At 37.3% G+C, this 20,924-nt stretch overlaps 1 protein-coding gene across 6 annotated transcripts in view; it reads right to left on the bottom strand.

The window, feature by feature from the left end:
* Window positions 1-20,924, bottom strand: part of SLC7A11 (solute carrier family 7 member 11) — a 639,869-nt gene that overhangs the window by 193,446 nt on the left and 425,499 nt on the right. For 5 of the 6 annotated variants that reach the window (XM_086346709.1, XM_086346708.1, XM_086346710.1 and 2 more), the window contains one exon: window positions 12,531-20,431. The exons of the other annotated variant lie outside the window; for it this stretch is intronic. In XM_086346709.1, the coding sequence (XP_086202835.1) occupies window positions 20,364-20,431 (68 nt within the window). In that variant the 3' untranslated portion in view covers window positions 12,531-20,363. Of the gene's footprint in view, window positions 1-12,530; window positions 20,432-20,924 lie in introns of those variants that run through there. 6 annotated transcript variants of the gene reach the window in all.

Raw genomic sequence — 20,924 nt, 5'->3', positions numbered from 1 at the left:
GGGCTACAACCCTTGGGATCCCAAAGAACTGGACACAATTTATGGACTAAACAACATCAATCATTCTAAAAACTGATTTAAATGGAACACATTCTTATTGCATTACTGCAGTTAATTTTTTCAAAACTATTATCTTTTTAAAATACAGGAGAAGGCAATGGCGACCCACTCCAGTACTCTTGCCTGGAAAATCCCATGGACAGAGAAGCCTGGTAGGCTGCAGTCCATGGGGTCGCTAGGAGTCAGACACGACTGAGTGACTTCACTTTCACTTTTCGCTTTCATGCATTGGAGAAGGAAATGGCAAGCCACTCCAGTGTTCTTGCCTGGAGAATCCCAGGGATGGGGGAGCCTGGTGGGCTGCCGTCTATGGGGTCGCACAGAGTCAAACAGGACGGAAGCGACTCAGCAGCAGCAGCAAGCAGTTTCTCAGTTCATGACCTGTCATCTTGAACAACATGTGCAATGCCTCTGCTGGTTTTGTGGCTGTTATACTGTTGTTATTATTGTTGATTTCCCCGTTCATCTGCATCTCCATTCTCCTTGCCTTCAAAATTTCCCTCCTAAATGCTTTAACTGTCACGGAAAATTGCTGGCTGGTTTGTGCTCTTCATTATCATGTAGTTCTAGGTATTCTATAAATTTTTTACCCAAGAGTACAGATTTATAGACTTTAAAGCTATACTTTTCTAATTTCTAATTTACCATATTATCATCATAGTCTCCAAGATACTGATTCCTTGAGATTTAGGTGGTTTTCCTTGAGTTCCAACAGAAGCTAAATATCTGTGGGTGGTACATGGATGCTCAAAATAATATTTGCTTATTGGTATTAAATACACACATATGTATATACAATTTTATACATCAACATATAATTTATATGTAATTAATTATATAAATATAATTACTATTTTCAAACATTCTATAGCTTCATGTCTTATGTGTTTGATATAAACAATTTCTGAGGAAATGTTAAAAACTTCCAGTCAAAATTGACAGTTCATCCAAATCTCCCTGCCGTCCTACCCACTGCTCACCCCCACTGCATCCCTACTAATAAAGTTTCTGAAGCCAAGAAACTAAAAGGAACATGGAATTGTTAGTTAGAAGTAGAATCATTTTTACTAGCTATAGGCTCAGGGTAGGATTGCGGAAGTCAGGTCTATAATTTGAGTTAAATTGTTTTACTATTTGCAGGATTTTCCAGTGGTAAGAGAACCCGGCAAATTACACTTCCACTCTTAACATCTTCCCACAGCTGGATAAGGTATCCTCCAGGTGAATATCAGCACACCCTGTGACCTATGAGTATCCCAAAGAACCAGTAGTACTATCACCAATCCTTTCCATTATCAATCCTTTTACCAATGGAGGTTTCCTGAACTTTTTCTCAGTAAGCAAATGCAATAATTATGAACAGACTAAAAATAAAATATTTGGTGGCTGGAGAATATGAATAATTTTTAAATGTTTTTATTTAAAGACATCTGAAATGTTCCAGACACATACTGTGTGATTTTGGATGTTTTGGGCTTGATTCCAGCTTGCCTTCATTTTTTTCCTAAGAATACTGCTACTGCTGAGTCGCTTCAGTCGTGTCCGACTCTATATGACCCCATGGACGGCAGCCCACGAGGCTCCGCCGTCCCTGGGATTCTCCAGGCAAGAACACTGGAGTGGCTTGCCATTTCCTTCTCCAATGCATGAAAGTGAAAAGTGAAAGTGAAGTCGCTCAGTCGTGTCCGACTCTTAGCGACCCCATAGACTGCAGCCCACCAGGCTCCTCCGTCCATGGGATTTTCCAGGCAAGAGTGCTGGAGTGGGGTGCCATTGCCTTCTCCGTCCTAAGAATGAGGACCTCCAAATGTTGTTATCACATTAAATGAGTTAGTGTATAGTGCTTAAATAGTGCTAAAGGCAGGTAACATGCATTTGTTAAGCGTTAGCTATTTTTATCTTGCTGGTTGCATTTCACTCTTCCTAGTCATTCCAGCTTCTGGATTTATTCATGTTTTACATGAATGTGTCTGTGTATGTGCGGTATGTGTGTGATAGAGAGGAAACATTTTATAGTGAGTGCAGCCTCTGAGAATTCTTCCTCCTCTAAAATATGTATCCATTCAGTTGTGCAGGAACCTGAAAATCATAACTGGATTCTGCTTGGGGTTAAAATTCATTATCTGACTAAAAGATCTGAGAGTTCATCTGAGTTTTTCTCTTGATTGGAAGATGTGCGTAAATTCAGGCACTGGATACAGAAGGACAGTACAGGGGAAAATAGAGGTAGAATAGAGTCACACAGAGATGGAGATAAGGAATGGAGAGAATGTTTCCCAGCTTCCTGGAGCTCTCTGTTCCAGGCCTGGGCCCTCTCTGAGGCCAGACCACATTCCTGACAAATGGTTCTTCAAGGTATGGCTATAACCATACATCCCATTTCCTCTTTTGCTTCATTACTTGAACTGGTTTCTGTTACCTGCATCTAATAAAGTCTAAGCAATATGTCACAACAACTTGGTTAAGGCTGAAACATGCCCATTAAGGCTGAAAAATGCCCATTAAGGCTGAAAATTGTGTTTTTGATGGATCAGAAGATGAAACAGTAATCACTGTTGGACATCTTTTCTTTAATCACATTCCTGAAACCACAAAGGCTAGAATAGCTGTCAACTTGATCAAAATATGGAAAAAATAGAGAATGACATCAATGGAAGTATTCTGAAACTACAACACATCATGTCGTCATGCAAAATAGACAGCCATCTCAGATCTACAGTCATACTAGGTGCCCTCTGTCCTTTTCCCACTTAATTCCCTTAATCCCCTTGCTCCATTTCCTGCCCATCTCAGGCAAGTTCATTCCACGGGGCTACACTTTTCTCTTTTTACTCTCTGCAATGGAAATCCACCAACTTGGATTTCTGCAATGGAAATCCACCAAGTTGGATTTCTGCAATGGAAATCCATCATTTTCAACTGACAATTTTATTTACCCATTTAATCAAAAACTATTTGTTGGGCAATTAATATTTTCCAGGTACCAGATTATCAGATTGTAGATACGAAATACGTATTTTCTGAACCCGTGAAGGTCCGTTTCTATACAGAGCACTTCTAAAGTGTTGGGGTGAGAAAAAGAAGTGGTTCTTTCCCATAACTGATATTTACTCCCATGTAGAAACCACCATGAGACACTCTTGGCCTCATTCTAGAAAAGTAGTGCCCTAATCTTACTGGTGAGTTTGGAAAGAAAAAAAAAGAAAGCTGACTATACATCTTTTCCCTCTTGGGAGCCATCCTGGCCTCAGAGGGCATTAATTCTGCTGTCCTGCTTCATGTCTTAAGTTTTCCAGGGCCAGAGACCCAAAGAAAGAGGTGTGAATGGGTACAAGACTGCCTGCAAGGGAGTGAGGAAATCTTTCTAACCCCAGAATTCAACAGTAGAAAGCCCACTTGCTCTTAGCTTCTAATATAGAAGAATCAGATTCTTCTATATTAGCTGCATCAACAACAAAGGTGATCTTTTATTCTATCTGCTTTAAAATTTCCACTTATAGCTTAATTGATTTATAATTCAAAAAAGGAAGAGAGGTGTTATGTATAAGCCTTCCCAAGAATATTAACAATGTGTATCTAAATCCTCTCCTCTCACCTGAGTTCTTGACTTATAATCTGTTCATCAGGGGATGTGTCCAGATGGAATTATCACTATCTCAAATTTAGCACTTCACAAATGAAAATGTGCTCTAATCTCCAATCAGCTCAAAAAAGGAAATCAGAAGTTTGCCAGCAAACATGTCTGTTCAGTCACATGCTCCTTTATTTATTTATTTAGCTCGTTCAGGTTGGGCTTCCCTGATGGTTCAGCAGGTAAAGTATCTAGCTGGAATGCAGGAGACACAGGAAATGTAAGTTCAATCCCTGGATCAGGAAGATCCCCTGGAGAAGGAACTGGCAACCACTCCAGTACTTTTGCCTGAAAAATTACACAGACATAGGAGCCTGGTGGGCTACAGTCCAATGGGTGGCAGAGTTGGACACGACAGCACAGCACAGGCTTCACACCATGGAGTCACCTATGACCCCTGCTCCTCTTAATCCTCCAAAGTAAGTCAGGCACAAAGGTTTGACTTTTTTGCTAAATTTCTTATTTATCTGCCCTTTTATCTCCAATCCCAACTAGACTTCTTCATGCCTGTTTATTGCAAAAACTCTTCAGCTAGATTTTGCTGAACCCAGATTTGTCTTCATAAACTCTAGCAGAGCTGACAACTGCCCAGTTGCCACTTTGACCATATGATTCCCTTCAGAAATGCCTTCAGTGGCTTCCATCCTCAGATCACGCTCGTTCTCCTGATTTAAAGGTACTGCCATAAGTGACCAGGATACAGTCAACTTCTCTGTATTTACCACCCTCAATTCTATTTGGACTTACATCCTTTATGAACCAAAGGCAGACTATCCTTTTAATATATGCCTTTCACCAAATTGTAAACCATATATACACATCATCCAAATCAACTTCTACTCTACAATCTCCTTCAAATGTTTAAGGACTAATGCAAAGTCCAACACACATTTTTCAGTTAATCCCATAATGTATTCAATTATGTGTCCCTGTGGTTTATTACAGATTCTTCTTTATCCAAGCTGAATTTGTGTGAGATTCAGCTGAAGAATCATGGTACATTTCCCATACCATAAAGTTCACTGTAAATCATAGATATGAAATAAATATTTAATGACTGATTGACTTACAAATATAAGAAAGTAATTGTTTTCAACCTAAGCGATGATTTGATCCAACATTCGGGAACTTAAGAGTGATTTAAGTAGTAATCAGAATTTCTACTCTGATCTCTTTGACTTTCTCTGTGGCTCGAGGCAAGCATTTTAGCTATTTTGGACTCATTTTCTTAATCCAAAAATGGAAGTAAGACTTGTCATCTGTCTTATTCATAGAAAGTGTTGAGGAGTATCCTAGTCAATGCAAAGCACATGGCTAATACAAAGTTTAATAAAAATGATAAATAACATCTATTACGAAATTGAACCATTGTTCAATTTCTTCTGCCCTTTCAGTCCTTTGATTCAATATTCTCTCACTGGAATCTGAGAGCTGTGATTTGCGAAAGTGCTTTACTAATAATCATAGACTTTCCACATTAACCTTTTCTTATCATTAGCCACACCTGGATGATATCAAATTATTCTTTTAAGGAAATCAATATATCACTATAAATACAGAGAAACATCTGGTAATGGGACTTCAGATTAGGGAGACTTGGGTATGGAAAAACTGCATCAGAGCAAAATGGCAAAATGGATGGTTCCTGACTTCAGTTCCCCTCACAGAAAGAGTGACTAGCAGTGCACACAGACAGACAAGATGCCTTTGTGAAGATCCCAGAACATGGGGACGAAGCTGAAGCACACACCTGGACCACAAAAACCAAGGAAAAACATATTAAAAGGGTCAGGGAACTTGCTTCCTTTTGGCCAAATCTCTCCTACCCCAGGCCAGTATGCTGCCACACCAGGAGGTTCCCCTTCCCCACCAACTTGACCTGTAATTTCTCCAGGGAAAAAAGGAGGGCCCAAGGCAGATACCCAGCTTCTCCAGCATGCAGAAAGCTTCCCAGGAAACCCTCTGAGGTATTGCCTCATGGGATTTCCCTGGGGAACAGCTAGAATTGGGATGGAGGAGCTTACAGATCTTGACAGACAACTTTCTGCTGGTGGTGACGCCTGATCTTAGATTCCAGCCAGCAGCTATGTCCATCTGTAGACCCAAGTCAGTGGCCCTGTCTGGCCAGACAGCTTAGTAGGAAGTTTTGCTCAGTTTCAGTCCACAGCCAGTAGGCTGTCCCAGTGGCAGGGCCCATTCTGTACACTTGCCTAGACAGTGAAGCAAGTCTGCAGCTCCACTCAGCTGCTAAACATAGCCTCCAGCCCTGCCTGACCAGCAAGCCCAGCCAGAGACCTTGAGCAGCTGTGATGCTCACCCTGGAACCCAGCTGAGGCAGAGAGCCAAGTTGGGTGCCCCAACCAACCACAGTACATAACTTCCAGTCCCATGGCATGGCATGGGAGCCCAAAGCATGACCCTAGGCATTCTCGTGTTGAGCCCACACTGCCGCTTAAAGGCTGAACACAGCCATCTTCCTCTTCTGGGCAGAGCCCAGCCGGCCACCCTTTCCCAGCCATGGTATGTAGACTGAGGCTCCACGTGCCCAGGAAACTTGGACAGCAACCCTTACAGATCACAGACTCTAGCACCACCCAACTGCAAGGTACAGCTGGAGGGCCTGCTCCGCCAGGGATCCCAGCCAGAGACAAAGAGTGAATTTCAGCCAGCAGACTCCATGATTACAGACTGTAGCCAGGATTGAACACAGAGTCCAACCAGGGGCACCATCCAGCTGGGTGGGGCACAGCCTGATGAACACAGATTCAAGTATTGTGAACAAAATACAAGCAAATGAAATTCAACATTAAAAGGATTGTACACAATGACCATGTGGGATTTATTTCAAGGATTGTAAAGATGGTACAAATCAATGCAAATCAATAAATAGGATTCGTCATATTAATAGAATGAAAGATTAAAATCATATGATTTTCTCGATAGATGACGAAAAGGCATTTGATAAAGCAGAATACCCTTTAATGATAAAAACTCTCGAAAGATTGGATACAGGAGGAATATACCTCAACATACACATGTATGGCAAACCAAACAGCTAACACCATATTTAACGGTGAAAAGCTGAACGCTTTTGCTCTAAAACAAGGAACAAGAGTGCATACTCACCACTCCTATTCAAAGAGTACTAAAAGGCCTAGCCACATCAGTTAGGCAAGAAAGAGAAATAAAAGGAGTCCAAATCAGAAAGGAAGACGTAAAATTGTCTTCGTTTGTCGATGACGTGATTATATATTTACCAAAAAACTCTTAGACAAATACTTTCTGATCTCACTAATATGTAGAATTTAAAAAGTCAAATTCATAGAAAGCAGGTTTATGGCTACCAGGGACTGAAGGGTGGCAGTAATGGGGAGATGGCCAAAAGCTACACATTTTCTGTTATAAAACGAACACATTCTACACATGTAATATACAACATGGTGACTGTATTAACAATACTGTACTGTACACTTGAAATTTGCTAAGAGAATAGATTCTAAATGTTGTTAACACAGGAAAAAGTGGTTACTGTATGAGACGAAGGATGTGTTAACTAACTTTACGTGATAATCTTTTCATAATATGTATCAAATCATCACCTTGTACTAAACTTACACAATAATATTTGTCAATTGTATCTCAACAAAGCTGGGGGGAAAATGGTATCAGAGAACTCCCTATTTTCCATGGATCTGTTCTTTAAATAATCTCAAATCGTTTTTGTCACTGTTCTTCCCAATTGCTCAAATAAAATTCTTGTTCTCCTGTTGGAAGTGTCACTTTTCATCAATTGTTGATTATGAAGACTGGGAAAAAAATACTAAACATTCTTCTCCATATTTCTACAGAACCAGAAAAATTTCGAATATTTATGGTATTGACATTTTTAAAATTAACCCATTAGAGTCAAATGTATGATACTTTTACCTGTGAGACAATGACTCTATTATAGTAGGTCATTCAAGGTAGACTTTTGTTTAATATTTTCATTTGGACAAAAAATAAATTTAGAAGTTAAGAAGAGATGTAAATTTATAGCACCAGAGGACTACCTCTCAAAAAAAAATTACAAACCTTCCTAGAGATGATAGTTGATGAGGTTCAACATTGTAGATCAGATGTGATCTAACTTGAACAAAAGAGAGGAAAACATGCTAAGGAGAGCCAGCAATAAAATTCCTGGAAAGAGAGATTTATCTCTTTTGTTGATTACACATTCCTGTAGTTACTTTCTCTTTCAATATTATATGTTGAGCCTATTGTACTTTGCAAATACTTCTGGCAGTGTGAACTAATTAGATAAGATATAAGAATAACAAAGTGGTAAAAAACAATTCATCATTTACTACTGAAATAATTATATTTAGAAACTTTACAAAACGATAAAATTTGAAATTTTGATAAGGTTCAATGTTCACGCCACATGCGAATTTCATTTGTCTCTACCATCTCCATCATACTGGGTAAAGACCACAATTTTGAACATTGCCTAATAAGTCCTCTGCAACTGCTCTTCTTTGGAAAGTACATTATGATTTTGTGTTGTGCTCTAGGAACACTGATCTTGCATCTATTTCCTTTAACAAATGTTGCTTTTTTTGGCTCAGGGCCTTTATCACACAGACTGCTTTGCCTATAACCCTTCTCATCCCACTTCCACTTTACCTGGTTAATGAGCACCCATCCTTCAATATGAATTCACATCGTATCACTAGGAAAGCCTTCCCCAACCTCCTAGACCAGATCATATCGGAGTATACTGCATTCTAGCACCTGAGATTTACCCTAATTCTTAACAAGACATATGAGTGATTAAGGGAAAAATATCTATGTCCTCAACTTTTTGAATCATAGGCAATACTAACTCTTAAGCACTGTATCTCTAGCATCATTATACTGCTTGGCATAGGGCAGGTGCTTGAATTTTTGTCAAATCAGTAAATGAATAATTAAACTTTGATTTTAATACCTTAAGTAACAAATTTGAAAGGAAAATGACAATGTGGGAGTGAGAAATAAACATAAGTTTAAGATAGAATCCAGAACATGAAAGAAAATTTTATGGTGTATTGAGATTTTAGAAAATGGAGTACAGAATGATAATAATGACATATTGTATATTTACAATGTTAATTACTATGAGAAAAGTAAGATTAGTCTCTTATTTTTAACAAAAATTAGAATGAGAGGAAAATAACTGGCTTACTCATACATTTCTTAGGGTTATACTCATTTATACTTACCAATTTACTTTATTATAGCTAGAGGGTATTTCAATTTTTATAGTAATTTAACCTGAATTAACACCTTTGAAATTCTCTTTCATGTCTTTCAGAGATTAATAAATCTTCAAAGCTAAACATTTAAAAGGTATTGAATCCTAATTATATTTTTATTTCTAAATTCTTTCAAACATAAAACATTTTAAGATCATAGTTTTGAGTTAATGTCTGCTGGGGACCAGGTGTTCTTAAACTTAAGACCATAAAAACAATAACGTGGCTATGAAGACCCAACCTTCAAAGTCAGATTTCTAGAAAGTCTGAAAATGTAATTCCAGGGCATGTGGAGGCAAAAGCAACAATTCAGTTATTTAGGACCTGCCTACCCATTCCAGAATCAGTTCAGTGCAGTTCAGTTGCTCAGTTGTGTCCAACACTTTGCGACCTCATGAACTGCAACACGCCAGGCCTCCCTGTCCATCACCAATTGCCAGAGTCCACCCAAACCCATGTCCACTGAGTCGGTAATGCCATCCAACCATCTCATCCTCCGTCATCCCCTTCTTTACCTGCCTTCAATCTTTCCCAACATCAGGGTCTTTTCCAATGAGTCAGCTCTTCGCATCAGGTGGCCAAAGTATTGGAGTTTCAGCTTCAACATCAGTCCCTCCAATGAACACCCAGACCGATTTCCTTTAGGATGGACTGGTTGGATCTTCTTGCAGTCCAAGGGACTCTCAAGAGTATTCTCCAACACCACAGTTCAAAAGCATCAATTCTTCACTGCTCAGCTTTCTTTATAGTCCAACTCTCACATCCATACATGACCACTGGAAAAACCGTAACTTGACTAGATGGACCTTTGTTGACAAAGTAATGTCTCTGCTTTTTAATTTGCTGTCTAGGTTGGTCATATACATCAGCTCAAATTTTTATGAATTAGAAACAGCCTAAAATTCACAGTAGAAAATGATTAGATGTAGTTCAGGTGCAAAGTCATTGTGAACCTAAACCAGGAGGTTTAAGAGCCTAATTATGTGTTTTCTAATTTTTTAACACATTTTCAATAAATACATTTCTAGTTATATTCATTAAGATAAGTATATAAAATAAGTATAAATACATACCACATGGTTTGTATTTCTCTTCAAGTGTTTAAATTTAACAGGTGCAAAAGTTATTAATAGTTTCCTTTCTTATTGTTCTCCTAAAATATATTAGGAAAAAGTGCTACTTAATCTCCTGTGTCTACTTCAAAGAGAAGCTGAATCATCAAAGATATAAATTTTCTGTCTATTTCAGACCATTATTTGTTTTCATGCTACTGTTATGAAAAAGATACCTTATCAAGACTGCTGCTGCTGCCAAGTCGCTTCAGTCATGTCTGACTCTGTTCGACCCCATAGACAGCAGCCCACCAGGCCCCGCCGTCCCTGGGATTCTCCAGGCAAGAACACTGGAGTGGGTTGCCATTTCCTCCTCCAGTGCATGAAAGTGAAAAGTGAAAGTGAAGTCGCTAAGTCGTGTCTGACTCTTAGTGACCCCATGGACTGCAGCCCACCAGGCTCCTCCATCCATGGGATTTTCCAGGCAAGAGTGCTGGAGGGGGGTGCCGTTGCCTTCTCCGTTATCAAGACTATAGGAACCCAAATATCTTTCATGGGATGAGTTCATAGTAGGTCATTTGCCATTTTTTCTATTCAAGACCCACTTAGCAACATGAACTAGCAATGCAGGAGGGTGTAGAAAGAAAGGAGAGGAGAAAAGAAAGACTGAAACTCTCTACTTTTCTTATGTTCTGAAGGTAAGACATTTCATAGAACTCCACAGAATCGAAAAGATTGCTTAAAGGTAATACAAACTGCTTCCAAAAGAAAAAAACCTTACAATGAAACCTAATGAATAACCATTACTGTTCATTTATTGAATGTATGAATCTAAAACACTGAAGACTTCCCAGGTGGTAAAAAAAACCACCTGCCAATACAGGGGACATGTGTTCGATCCCTGGTACAGGAAGACTGCACATGCCAGGAAGCAACTAAGCCAGTGCATCCCAAGTACGAGCCTGTGCTCTGGAACCCGCGAGGCACAACTGCTGAAGCCTGCATGCCCTAGAGCCCATGTGCTGCAGCATAGAGAAGCCACTGCAGTGAGAAGCCTGCACACTGCAAGTAACAGTATCCCCCTCACTGCAACTAGAGAGGAGCCCCCCTTGCCACAACTAGAGAAAGCCTGCACGCAGCAATGAAGACCCAGCACAGACATGAATAAATAAATAAAAATCAAATAAAACACTGGGTACCTATTATATACTTCAGTTGAGTAAAAGATAACTACATGTTGCAAATCCGGGCAGAGAAAGGAATTAGGCAAAATCAATTTCAACGCTGTACTATGAGTTCCACTAAAGAAGCGTGCTGCAGAAGATGAACATGGTCGGCAGTCAGATCCTAATCCAACTTGGAAGATGGAATTAGTGACTTTGCTATGGTTTTTCCTGTGGTCATGTTTGGATATGAGAGTTGGACTGTGAAGAAGGCTGAGCGCCGAAGAATTGATGCTTTTGAACTGTGGTGTTGGAGAAGACTCTTGAGAGTCCCTTGGCCTGCAAGGAGAGCCAACCAGTCCATTCTGAAGGAGATCAGCCCTGGGATTTCTTTGGAAGGAATGATGCTAAAGCTGAAACTCAAGTACTTTGGCCACCTCATGCAAAGAGTTGACTCATTGGAAAAGACTCTGGTGCTGGGAGGGATTGGGGGCAAGAGGAGAAGGGGACGACAGAGGATGAGATGGCTGGATGGCATCACTGACTCGATGGACGTGAGTCTGAGTGAACTCCGGGAGTTGGTGATGGACAGGGAGGCCTGGCGTGCTGCGATTCATGGGGTCGCAAAGAGTCGGACACGACTGAGTGACTGATCTGATCTGATACTCAAACTTGAATGTTGGGTAGAAGTATGCTATGTTGGGTGTAGAACATCAATGGGGGAGATTAATATAATTCCTGTAGGTATCTGCAGAATCCCTACATTGTTTCAACTATGTCAGATGAAACGATGGTATCTTTTTCTTTGTTAGACTACTAAAAAGGCATTCAATATTGTGGCAGAGAATATGGAGGTGGCCATTTGCAGCTGGAGAAAGAAATGTGGCAGATTATGGAAAATACTGCATGCTATACAGAAGTATGGGTTTTACCCACCCAGGAAAAAAAGTTAATAAATGTGAAACTATCGAGGATTTTTATCGTCGCTGTGTTTTAGAAAGAACATCCTGGGGAAAACATGTGAGGCTGAATTAGAGATAGACAGGAGATAAGACTTTTGTTAAGACACAAGAAATAAGAGGACCGAACTAGGACAGGCAAAAATGGAAGAGAGAAGTTGCTAGATATTTCAGGGCAAAGGACAGATGAATGTAGGCCATGAGGAGGAATGTCTACAGTGTTGCTGAATTCACCACCACTTTCAGGGTTTAGTATAGGAAATTGTTTTGAAGTGAGACACTCCAACAAATTTACATAATTAGTGAAAAATCCAATCATTAAAACCAAAACCTTCAATTTAATGGAATGTACACTAAAAAATGTATGCTAAATAAAAACACAGCATAAATTTTTTTGGTAAACTATCAAATGTTTATTTAATTTCCATTTAAAGTATTTTCTACTAAAAATATGTACAAAAATATGTATTCAAAGTTTGAACCAGAAGCATGACAGGTATACATGTACATAAATACAACTGAAATAAATGCAATGCAACACTAACATCATATTGCACCAAAATTTATTCCACAAGAAAACACATGCATCAAGAGTTTCCACCAGATGAATGCACACTTATTTCATAGTATCTTACCACTTACACAAATAGCCCATAAACACCATCTGGTAGTGTGATTGCTGTACCAGAACTCTCCCCAGAGGGCAATCATTAAGCTGTAGAAAAATCCATTTTATTTCACATATCACATGCTGGTATAGGTATCAGTGCCAGAGAATCCTAAGAAGCACTGCACACTCCACAAACGAAAGTCCCTTTGCATCATTTGAATTTTCATAAATCTTAGTACTTCTATTGTCTTGGAATACAGATGCAGAAAAGGAATTTTGCGCCTTAAGAATTTATCAATGGATACTGTGTAAAATGTGTATAAAATACACACAGTCCCATTTGCCAAGGTTCACAATCACAATGCTAAGAGGCAGAAACACTGCCGCAGATGAGGACCAGTGAGAATGGTGAGGCTCTCTCCCTCCGACCGACTTCTCCTTCTTCTACTTGAGAGCATCAGGCCAACCCCACCTCCCTCCCTCTTCCAATCAGAGAAACATTCCAAGGTCTTGGGGAATGCATTCCAGACCCAAGTTAATGGATTAGGCTGGCTGGCTGGTCTATTCATTACAATCTAAGCCAGATCAAAGAGACAGCTGCCGACACAGCCCTCCAGGGTAACCGAACTCTTTTCCCACTGGGCTAAATTGATTCCCTTGGTGCAAATTACTGGTTCTTGCCAGAGACTATGAAAGACATTTAAATACATTCACATATAGTACCTAATAATATGTTAATGAACATACCAATACATATGGATATTTTCTGTCCCTTGATAGTTGAAAAAGAAATTATTGTTACCAGGTCAAATCTGAACAAAAAATTCACTAAACCCATTTTTCATAGGGTCGATACAGTTATATATATACAAAAGACAACATGAAAGATTCAAAATGAAATGAATTCTGAGTCAATAAGTAAAAACCATCTCTACCAGTGCATTGCTACCGTCTATGAAAACTAAAACCCAAGCACAACAAAGCCCAGCATCAAAACTTTGATAGCAAACTAGGAAAAATTAAGTTCTCAAAGCATCCAGTACAAGAAGTCCTTTGTTTTTCCTCTTTGTGACTTGTATTTATTATAAAACTGCAGGTAATCAACATGTAGTATCAGTTAAACAATTCTACACCACGTTTGTCCACCCTAAGAGAAGACACTGCATTACATGGTAATAAGCAATGTTTTTGTTTTGTTTTGTTTTTAATACAAAACATCCAATGCTTATGTTTGCAAAGTTCCCCAAATACTGAGAGGTACCACCGAAAATTCATTACTATAGTGCTATAATCCATCTACAAAAAGATAAAAATTTGGGGCAAATGCCTGTGTTCACAATAAGCAAGAATAGAGTGATATGCCATTCTTAGAACATGGATATTGTCAAAAGATGAACCCTGTTTTCAAGATATAAGCATCAATAGTTTAGTTCTAGATTTATAACAGTAGTAATAACATTCACAAGGGAAAACCATTAGATAAAACATTTCTCCAAAAAGAGGATCGAAATAATCCCAGACTTTAAAAAACAAAGAAGAAATAATTCTAGACCATTTAAAATCTTTGAAGGGTTCTTGTGGTTTGTGTGAAAACCATAGTTATATGCTTCCAGAGCAATTAAAAAGTGCTGTGTGGTAGTGTTTGAAGTAATTGACATACACAGTAGTTTAATGTAGATAATTTCTATTCTATTATAATCATACATTCATTTGAAACAATCTGTGTTTTACTTTTCCAAAGTATTTTTACTTTATAGTCCATTAGTCAGTGAGTGAAGATTTGGAATGAAGGAGGAATGCAAGGGAAAAAATAATTCAGAAATCCTTTAAAATAAGACAGTTCAAACTCAAACCAGGGAACCGTACTGCATCACCCTCTAGTGCACTGTGAATGTGTTTCCAAGTGTGCACAGAAAGATGCTAATCAGTAGAAATAAGCTGAGTCCAACTTCACAATCCTCATTTAAGTCAGGCCTCTCAAACCCAACCAGCTACACAGCTGTGACATCCAAAGGCCTAAACTGTTTTCCCACAAGATTCTGTGCAAAATACCCTGTTGCACAAAGTACTCAAATACAGTCACTACTGCAAATGAGATAAATAACTGTGCGTTGGTCTTTTTTTTGTCTCTCTCTCTAGCTTTCAACATGCCCTTTAGAGGCTTCAACAAGAGGTAACAAGAGTCCTTGTTAGGACTCAGGAAGCAAATCTTCTAACCAAGAAAATTAATTCACTTGAAAGTCATACTTTCAAAAATAAAATCAGTAGTGTATCTGTTGAGGGAAAAACGTATGCTCACTTTCAAACCAGTGCATCCATCTGTATGGGCTCCCAGACATCTAATGTTCCACAGTTTCTCTTTCTTGAGAGATCGTTATCTATAAAACTGTTAAGGCAGTTATTGATACTATAAATGTACCCTTGGTCCAAGTAGCCAAAACACACACAGGTAACAGATAGCTATCTGGAGACTGTAACCATCCTCCACCAATATTTTAAAGCCAATGGTAACAAAGAGAAGGTTGTGGGGACTCCTAAGTACCCACAACTAACCGAAGTGGTAGCTTCATGCTAAGAATATCAAGTAATTGTGTAAAAGTAAATTAAGGCTCACTCTTATTTTGAAAATAACTTGTCAAAAAAAACGAAAAATAAAAAGAATCACTGATTAACTAAAAGGAACAGAGAAATGCTTCAAAAATATCACTTATCCTGATGAGGTGACAATATCTCACAACATATGGAAAATTGATGAACTTTCTGTGAGACCATAATGAACACCTTTGTGAATTTGTATCAGATCTAAAAATAGATCAAGCATTTATTTTTAGATGCCAACTAATTTCTAAATGCAACAGAAAGAAGAAAGGATTATCTCTCAAAATTGGCTATTAAAATATCTTCTTAAGTACAGTACTAATAATACCTAGAGGTTACACTTCTAGGTAATATATATATTGAGATATGTTAAAAATAGTTTATCAGAAAATTAACCTAAAATACATTTATAGGTAATAAACTCTGTCCATGGGATTTTCCCAGCAAGAATACTGGAGTGGGTTGCCAGGCCCTCCTCCAGGGGAATTGCCTGACCCAGGGATCAAACCCACATCTCCTGCATGGCAGATAGATTCTTTATTGCTGAGCCACCAGGGAAGCCCTAATAATTATTTTATATATAAATAATGTAAACAGAAGCTGTCAAAATGACTCATTATCTACTCTAATTTGCATCCACCGTGAGCTTCTCGTCAGTTACACAATGACATGCTTTGATTCCTGACTTTGAATGGTTAGGAGAGTTAGGAAATGTAGCTCTGTAAACATGATCAGTACCAACATACAGCATATTACACAGGGTAAAATGAAGCAGGGTTTAACTAAAATCAAATTTCTTGACTCATCTGCATTCAAATCTCAAATATCTCCATATTTCTTTCCAAACTAAGAAAAAGAGCTACAATTAAAATCTCATTCATTGTTTTCCTATCATTCAGAATTGACACATAAAATGTCAAAAGTGCAACTCTCTCCTTATATACTACATATAATATGTATTAGGAGAAAGCCACTCTATAGTTACAAAGAGATAATTTAATTAACTCACAACTATATTCCTTAAAAAATATATCCAACAAATATCCCATGCTTATTTCTAGTGGAAAAAGGAGTGAGAATCCTTTGTTCTCTCTCACAGGGACAGATGCAGATTTTGTAGGGCCAGAAATAAATATATAATTTTGCCAATCTTCTTCAAGAAAAGTAATACAAAATTCTTAATGCAAAATGAGATACAGGACCCTAACAAAGGCATGTCTAAGTGACAGGCACTGAACCTTACATTTCATTAGCTTTTAGGGGTATCTGTGTACAGCAGTTAATTTTTACAAATTTCTCTGACTATATTGCATAATGTTAGACCAAAGTATTGCTACTTCCAATCACATACTACCTTTCATTTCCTGCTACTCTCTATCAGCTTCTATCTTTTCATAACCCATTCCTTGACTGTAAGAAACCAGCTACAGGTCAAAGGTGCACCCTTTTTCAGTTAGCATTACATACATCTCAAATACTAGAGATAATGAGTTTCCTGAAGACTGATTCAGTTCAACATGGAATTCTATTGAGTTATGTAATTTTACTCATGTTAACCATTTGTTGATATATCAAATAGCAATGGGGAAACAATTGTACCAGACACACAAAACAGTCTAGAAACTTCCTTCAACATATATTATCTTAGTGTTAGAGAAACTCTCATGAGCTGCTAATGTAACCTAATACTCTGCCCTAATTTTGCACCTCACAAATGGGATAGATACAGTACAAGTACGTATGCAAATATGTATATATTTTACATATGCAAATGTGTGTATATACATATTGTTATATGTATATAACAATCTACTGTTTATGTTTGGCCATCTTTTCTAAGACAAATCTTTAATCTCCTAATGAAAGACAAGAAGGGAGTTTATTTCTAGCTGACCAAGACACCATTTATAACGGTCAGTTTTCTTCATTACACAGAAGAAAAAAATCTCAGAAAAATAATCCAATATTTTTTAATGGGGGTCAAAAACTTTTACTGAAATATTCATAATTGTGTGAGGAGAGTCATTCCATTTCATCTATCAGACTGCTTGAGCTTTGGAAGTCATTACTAGGTCCATTTAATTCATAGTTAAACACTTGAGAATCTATGTTCCAAAAAAGCAGAACATTTGAAAATGTTATATTAGTTGTTGTAAACTATACTGGCTACTTACACTTTTTGCATTATAATAAACTGATAAAATGTATCTAAACATTTGAAAATGTACATTGGTACAAATATATCACATGCAAAAGTTCAATATATAAAATATATATATGAGAAAATTTTTCCTAAAGATATGAGAAAAAATTATTTAGTATAAAAATACACATATACAAAAAAGTGTATAGGAGAGTTTTCAAACTAGAATCTGCTTGACATAAAACCATTACAAATAAATGTTGTGAATATTAAATGAATGATTACAGAAGGTCTGTGTCTTGTCATGATGTATCTTAAGAATAAGTAGAAATACAAATTAATCATCACTTTAAAAAAATTGCTGACTTTCCATCTCATTAAAATGGCATTACAATTAGAAATTTAACAATGATAAAATCATTTTTTAAAATGATGAAAATAATGTGTAATCTAGTCAATTTGTATAATGATATATTTAAAAGAGAAAGTGAAAGTGAAGTCACTCAGTTGTGTCCAACTCTTTGTGACCCCATGGATGGTAGCCTACCAGGCTCCTCCATCCATGGCATTCTCCAGGCAAGAGTACTGGAGTGGGTTGCCATTTCCTTCTCCAGAGGATCTTGTCCCAACCCAGGGATCAATCCTGGGTCTCTGGCATTATAGGCAGATGCTTTACCATCTGAGCCACCAGGGAAGTCCTTTAAAAGAGAAACTAGAACCAAAACTAAAGAAAAAAAAAATGAGGAGACCTATCTGTCACTGTTGATATAAGCACATTAACCTCAGGAATAATCCAGAAGTATACAAACTTCTCCATGATGCTTCACCATTATTTTTTTCCATTGGGGGGAAAAAAAATTCCAGAAGAGTTTTCTGGTTTAGATTATATGGGCCTAGACTAGAAAAAATAGTATACAAGAAATTTGTTTTTACTTTTAGCAACTATTTAGTGGGAAGAGACATAGACAAATGGGTAAAAGAAGTATAAATTTCACATCCAGTTTTAAGAACCCATGGTAAGAGAAAAGGAAGGAATTTTTATAAATTCATTTAAAGACCCAAACACTAGGTTTGGGCAAAAAATTTCAATCTCAGATATATATTAAATTGAAATTTAATTAATTAAATTTTGAAATTGAAATTAATAAACTGAAAGTTAATGAATTGTAATTGCCTCAAATTATCAACTGTCTATGAACCCAATATCCGTTACTAATTTTAATCAGTATAATTTTTCCAAAAATTCTTTTTTTCACATGGACAAAAATTAAAGAATGAAAAATATTCTGGCTGTGACTATTCAATCCAAGACTTGAGTAAGAGTTAAGAAATTTCATTATATTATTCTTATTTGAAAATTCCCCAATGTTTTCTAAACCTGGCATAATAATACCTGCCTGAATATATACACTGCATGCAGTTTCTTTGAGTGAATTTGTTATTAGTTATCTCTTTCACAAGTTGAATGATAATTAAGGTGAAGAGATTACTGACCAATCCTAAATGCAGAAGTGGAAAATTTTTTAGAAACATCAATTGTAAATCTTATTTAGCGGTGACAGTTCTTCTTTAGCATGCGTGCATGTTGTCATGTCCAACTCTTTGAGACCCCATGGACTGTAGCCTGCCAGGCTCCTCTGTCTGTGGGATTTCCCAGGCAAGACTACTGGAGTGGGTTTCCGTTTCCTTCTTCAGGGGACCTTCCCAACCCAGGGACTAAACCCAAACCTCCTGCATGTCTTTTCCTAATTGATCTGGACAGTTTTGCCCAAAGAGAAAATGTACAAACTGTCAAAATTCATCACCGTGTAAAAACAGCTATGAAATTAAAATATTATTCAGAATCACTAACAATGTATACAGATCTATAGATCTGGGCAATATATTTTGGACATTTTCTCTCTTGGTGATTTCTGTCTTCTGTTGATATTGTTAACTTGAAGATTTAAAATGCACATATTTAGATAAATTTATCAAAGAGTAAATTATTAGTGAAACACATGACTGTGCTTAAGAGAATTTAATACCAAACCGACTATTGCTTTACTCTAAGAAAGGTGCTACATCCTCTCCTGATCAATTAGGCTACCATGAAAACAAAATGGCATGTATCCATGGAGCTTCCTGATAATGAATGAATAAAAAAATCCTAACAATATTCTCAAGAATATTTTTTGCTTAAACATAATTCCTGGATTTGCCTCCTAAACAATAACCCCTAGAAGCTCTTCTTTAATGGATTCATTAAAATTAGGCATACCCTCTCTGTTCTTTGTTCAAAATGCTCTGGGTACAATCCATTAAAACATGAATGATATCTAAGTTGGTATCTATGGGAAGCAGTGCTATGCCCACGTAAAATAAATTTCTTTCCACTGTCCATAACGATGGCACACACTTTTCTTTACCCAAAAGAGTAGAAATAATTTTCACAGTACAGTCATCTACAGTATATAAAAATTGTTTTTACAAAACCCTTATATGCAGAAAACATCTAAGTCTTCAATTTGAAGGTTCTTAGCCATAAGATATCTTACAGACAAAGATGACTAGAATTGTACATTCTACAGTCTTTTTCCCTAACCTCAACAGGTAGGTATAGGGAACTCAATGATCATACGAACTTATGGTATATCTACATGTCAGCTTTCTAGAACTACATGGAGTAATAGTAACTAAATTTCTTAGTAACCACTTTGAAAACACTGGAAAATTAAATAGAAATAACCAATTCCTTTCATCCATCCCCATAGTTGCAATCCTCTGGATTTTCATAAAATGGAGTGAAGATCCATTTTTTTGTTTGTTTGTTTCAGCCTTTGGACAGAAACAAAGCCAAGGATTGAATGCCAAGATTTCAAATGCATTAATTCATAATTTATGACAATCTTCTTCTGGCACAACTTCCAGTATTATTTGTAATGTTCTGGTTATAATGTCTACAAAGAAATAAAGAAGACAAATTTAAAATGCATGGATGTCAGAAATGCATACAAACAACTAAATGCAAGTTATCTGGGGTTGAATATTGAAAACCCACAACCACCTATTTCATAGAGCACTTTCAAGAAATATTTATTTCATTAGAATCCTATCATGTTCAATTAATTTACTTGTCACCTCTGTAACTTCCTATGATGGCTTCTCAGCAAGAGTACATTAATATTTTGTGTTCAGATAAAGACTTTTATTCATGAACCAGGAGGCTAAGAATCTTTTGAGACAATCGGACCAAGGTATAAATAAATGTTCAAAACTATACTTCATCTTGAGTCTAAAATTGGTTTGTTGTTTTTGCACCTACGAGAGTACATCCAATTCTGCAGCAAAATCAGAAGAATCAGAATATAATTTCCAGTCTCAACTTGTAGTATGTTATTGAGCAAAACATATTATCTCCTAGGTAGGGCCTCATTTGCTTCATCAATAGAA

The sequence above is a fragment of the Bos grunniens genome, chromosome 17, assembly GCF_055505025.1.
Source record: "Bos grunniens cultivar Pamir isolate PY7600 chromosome 17, Bosgru_T2T1.0, whole genome shotgun sequence".
In the NCBI taxonomy this organism is placed as follows: domain Eukaryota; kingdom Metazoa; phylum Chordata; class Mammalia; order Artiodactyla; family Bovidae; genus Bos; species Bos grunniens.
The sequence above is the reverse complement of the archived record's forward strand: the minus strand, read 5'-3'. Positions and strand labels throughout refer to the sequence as shown.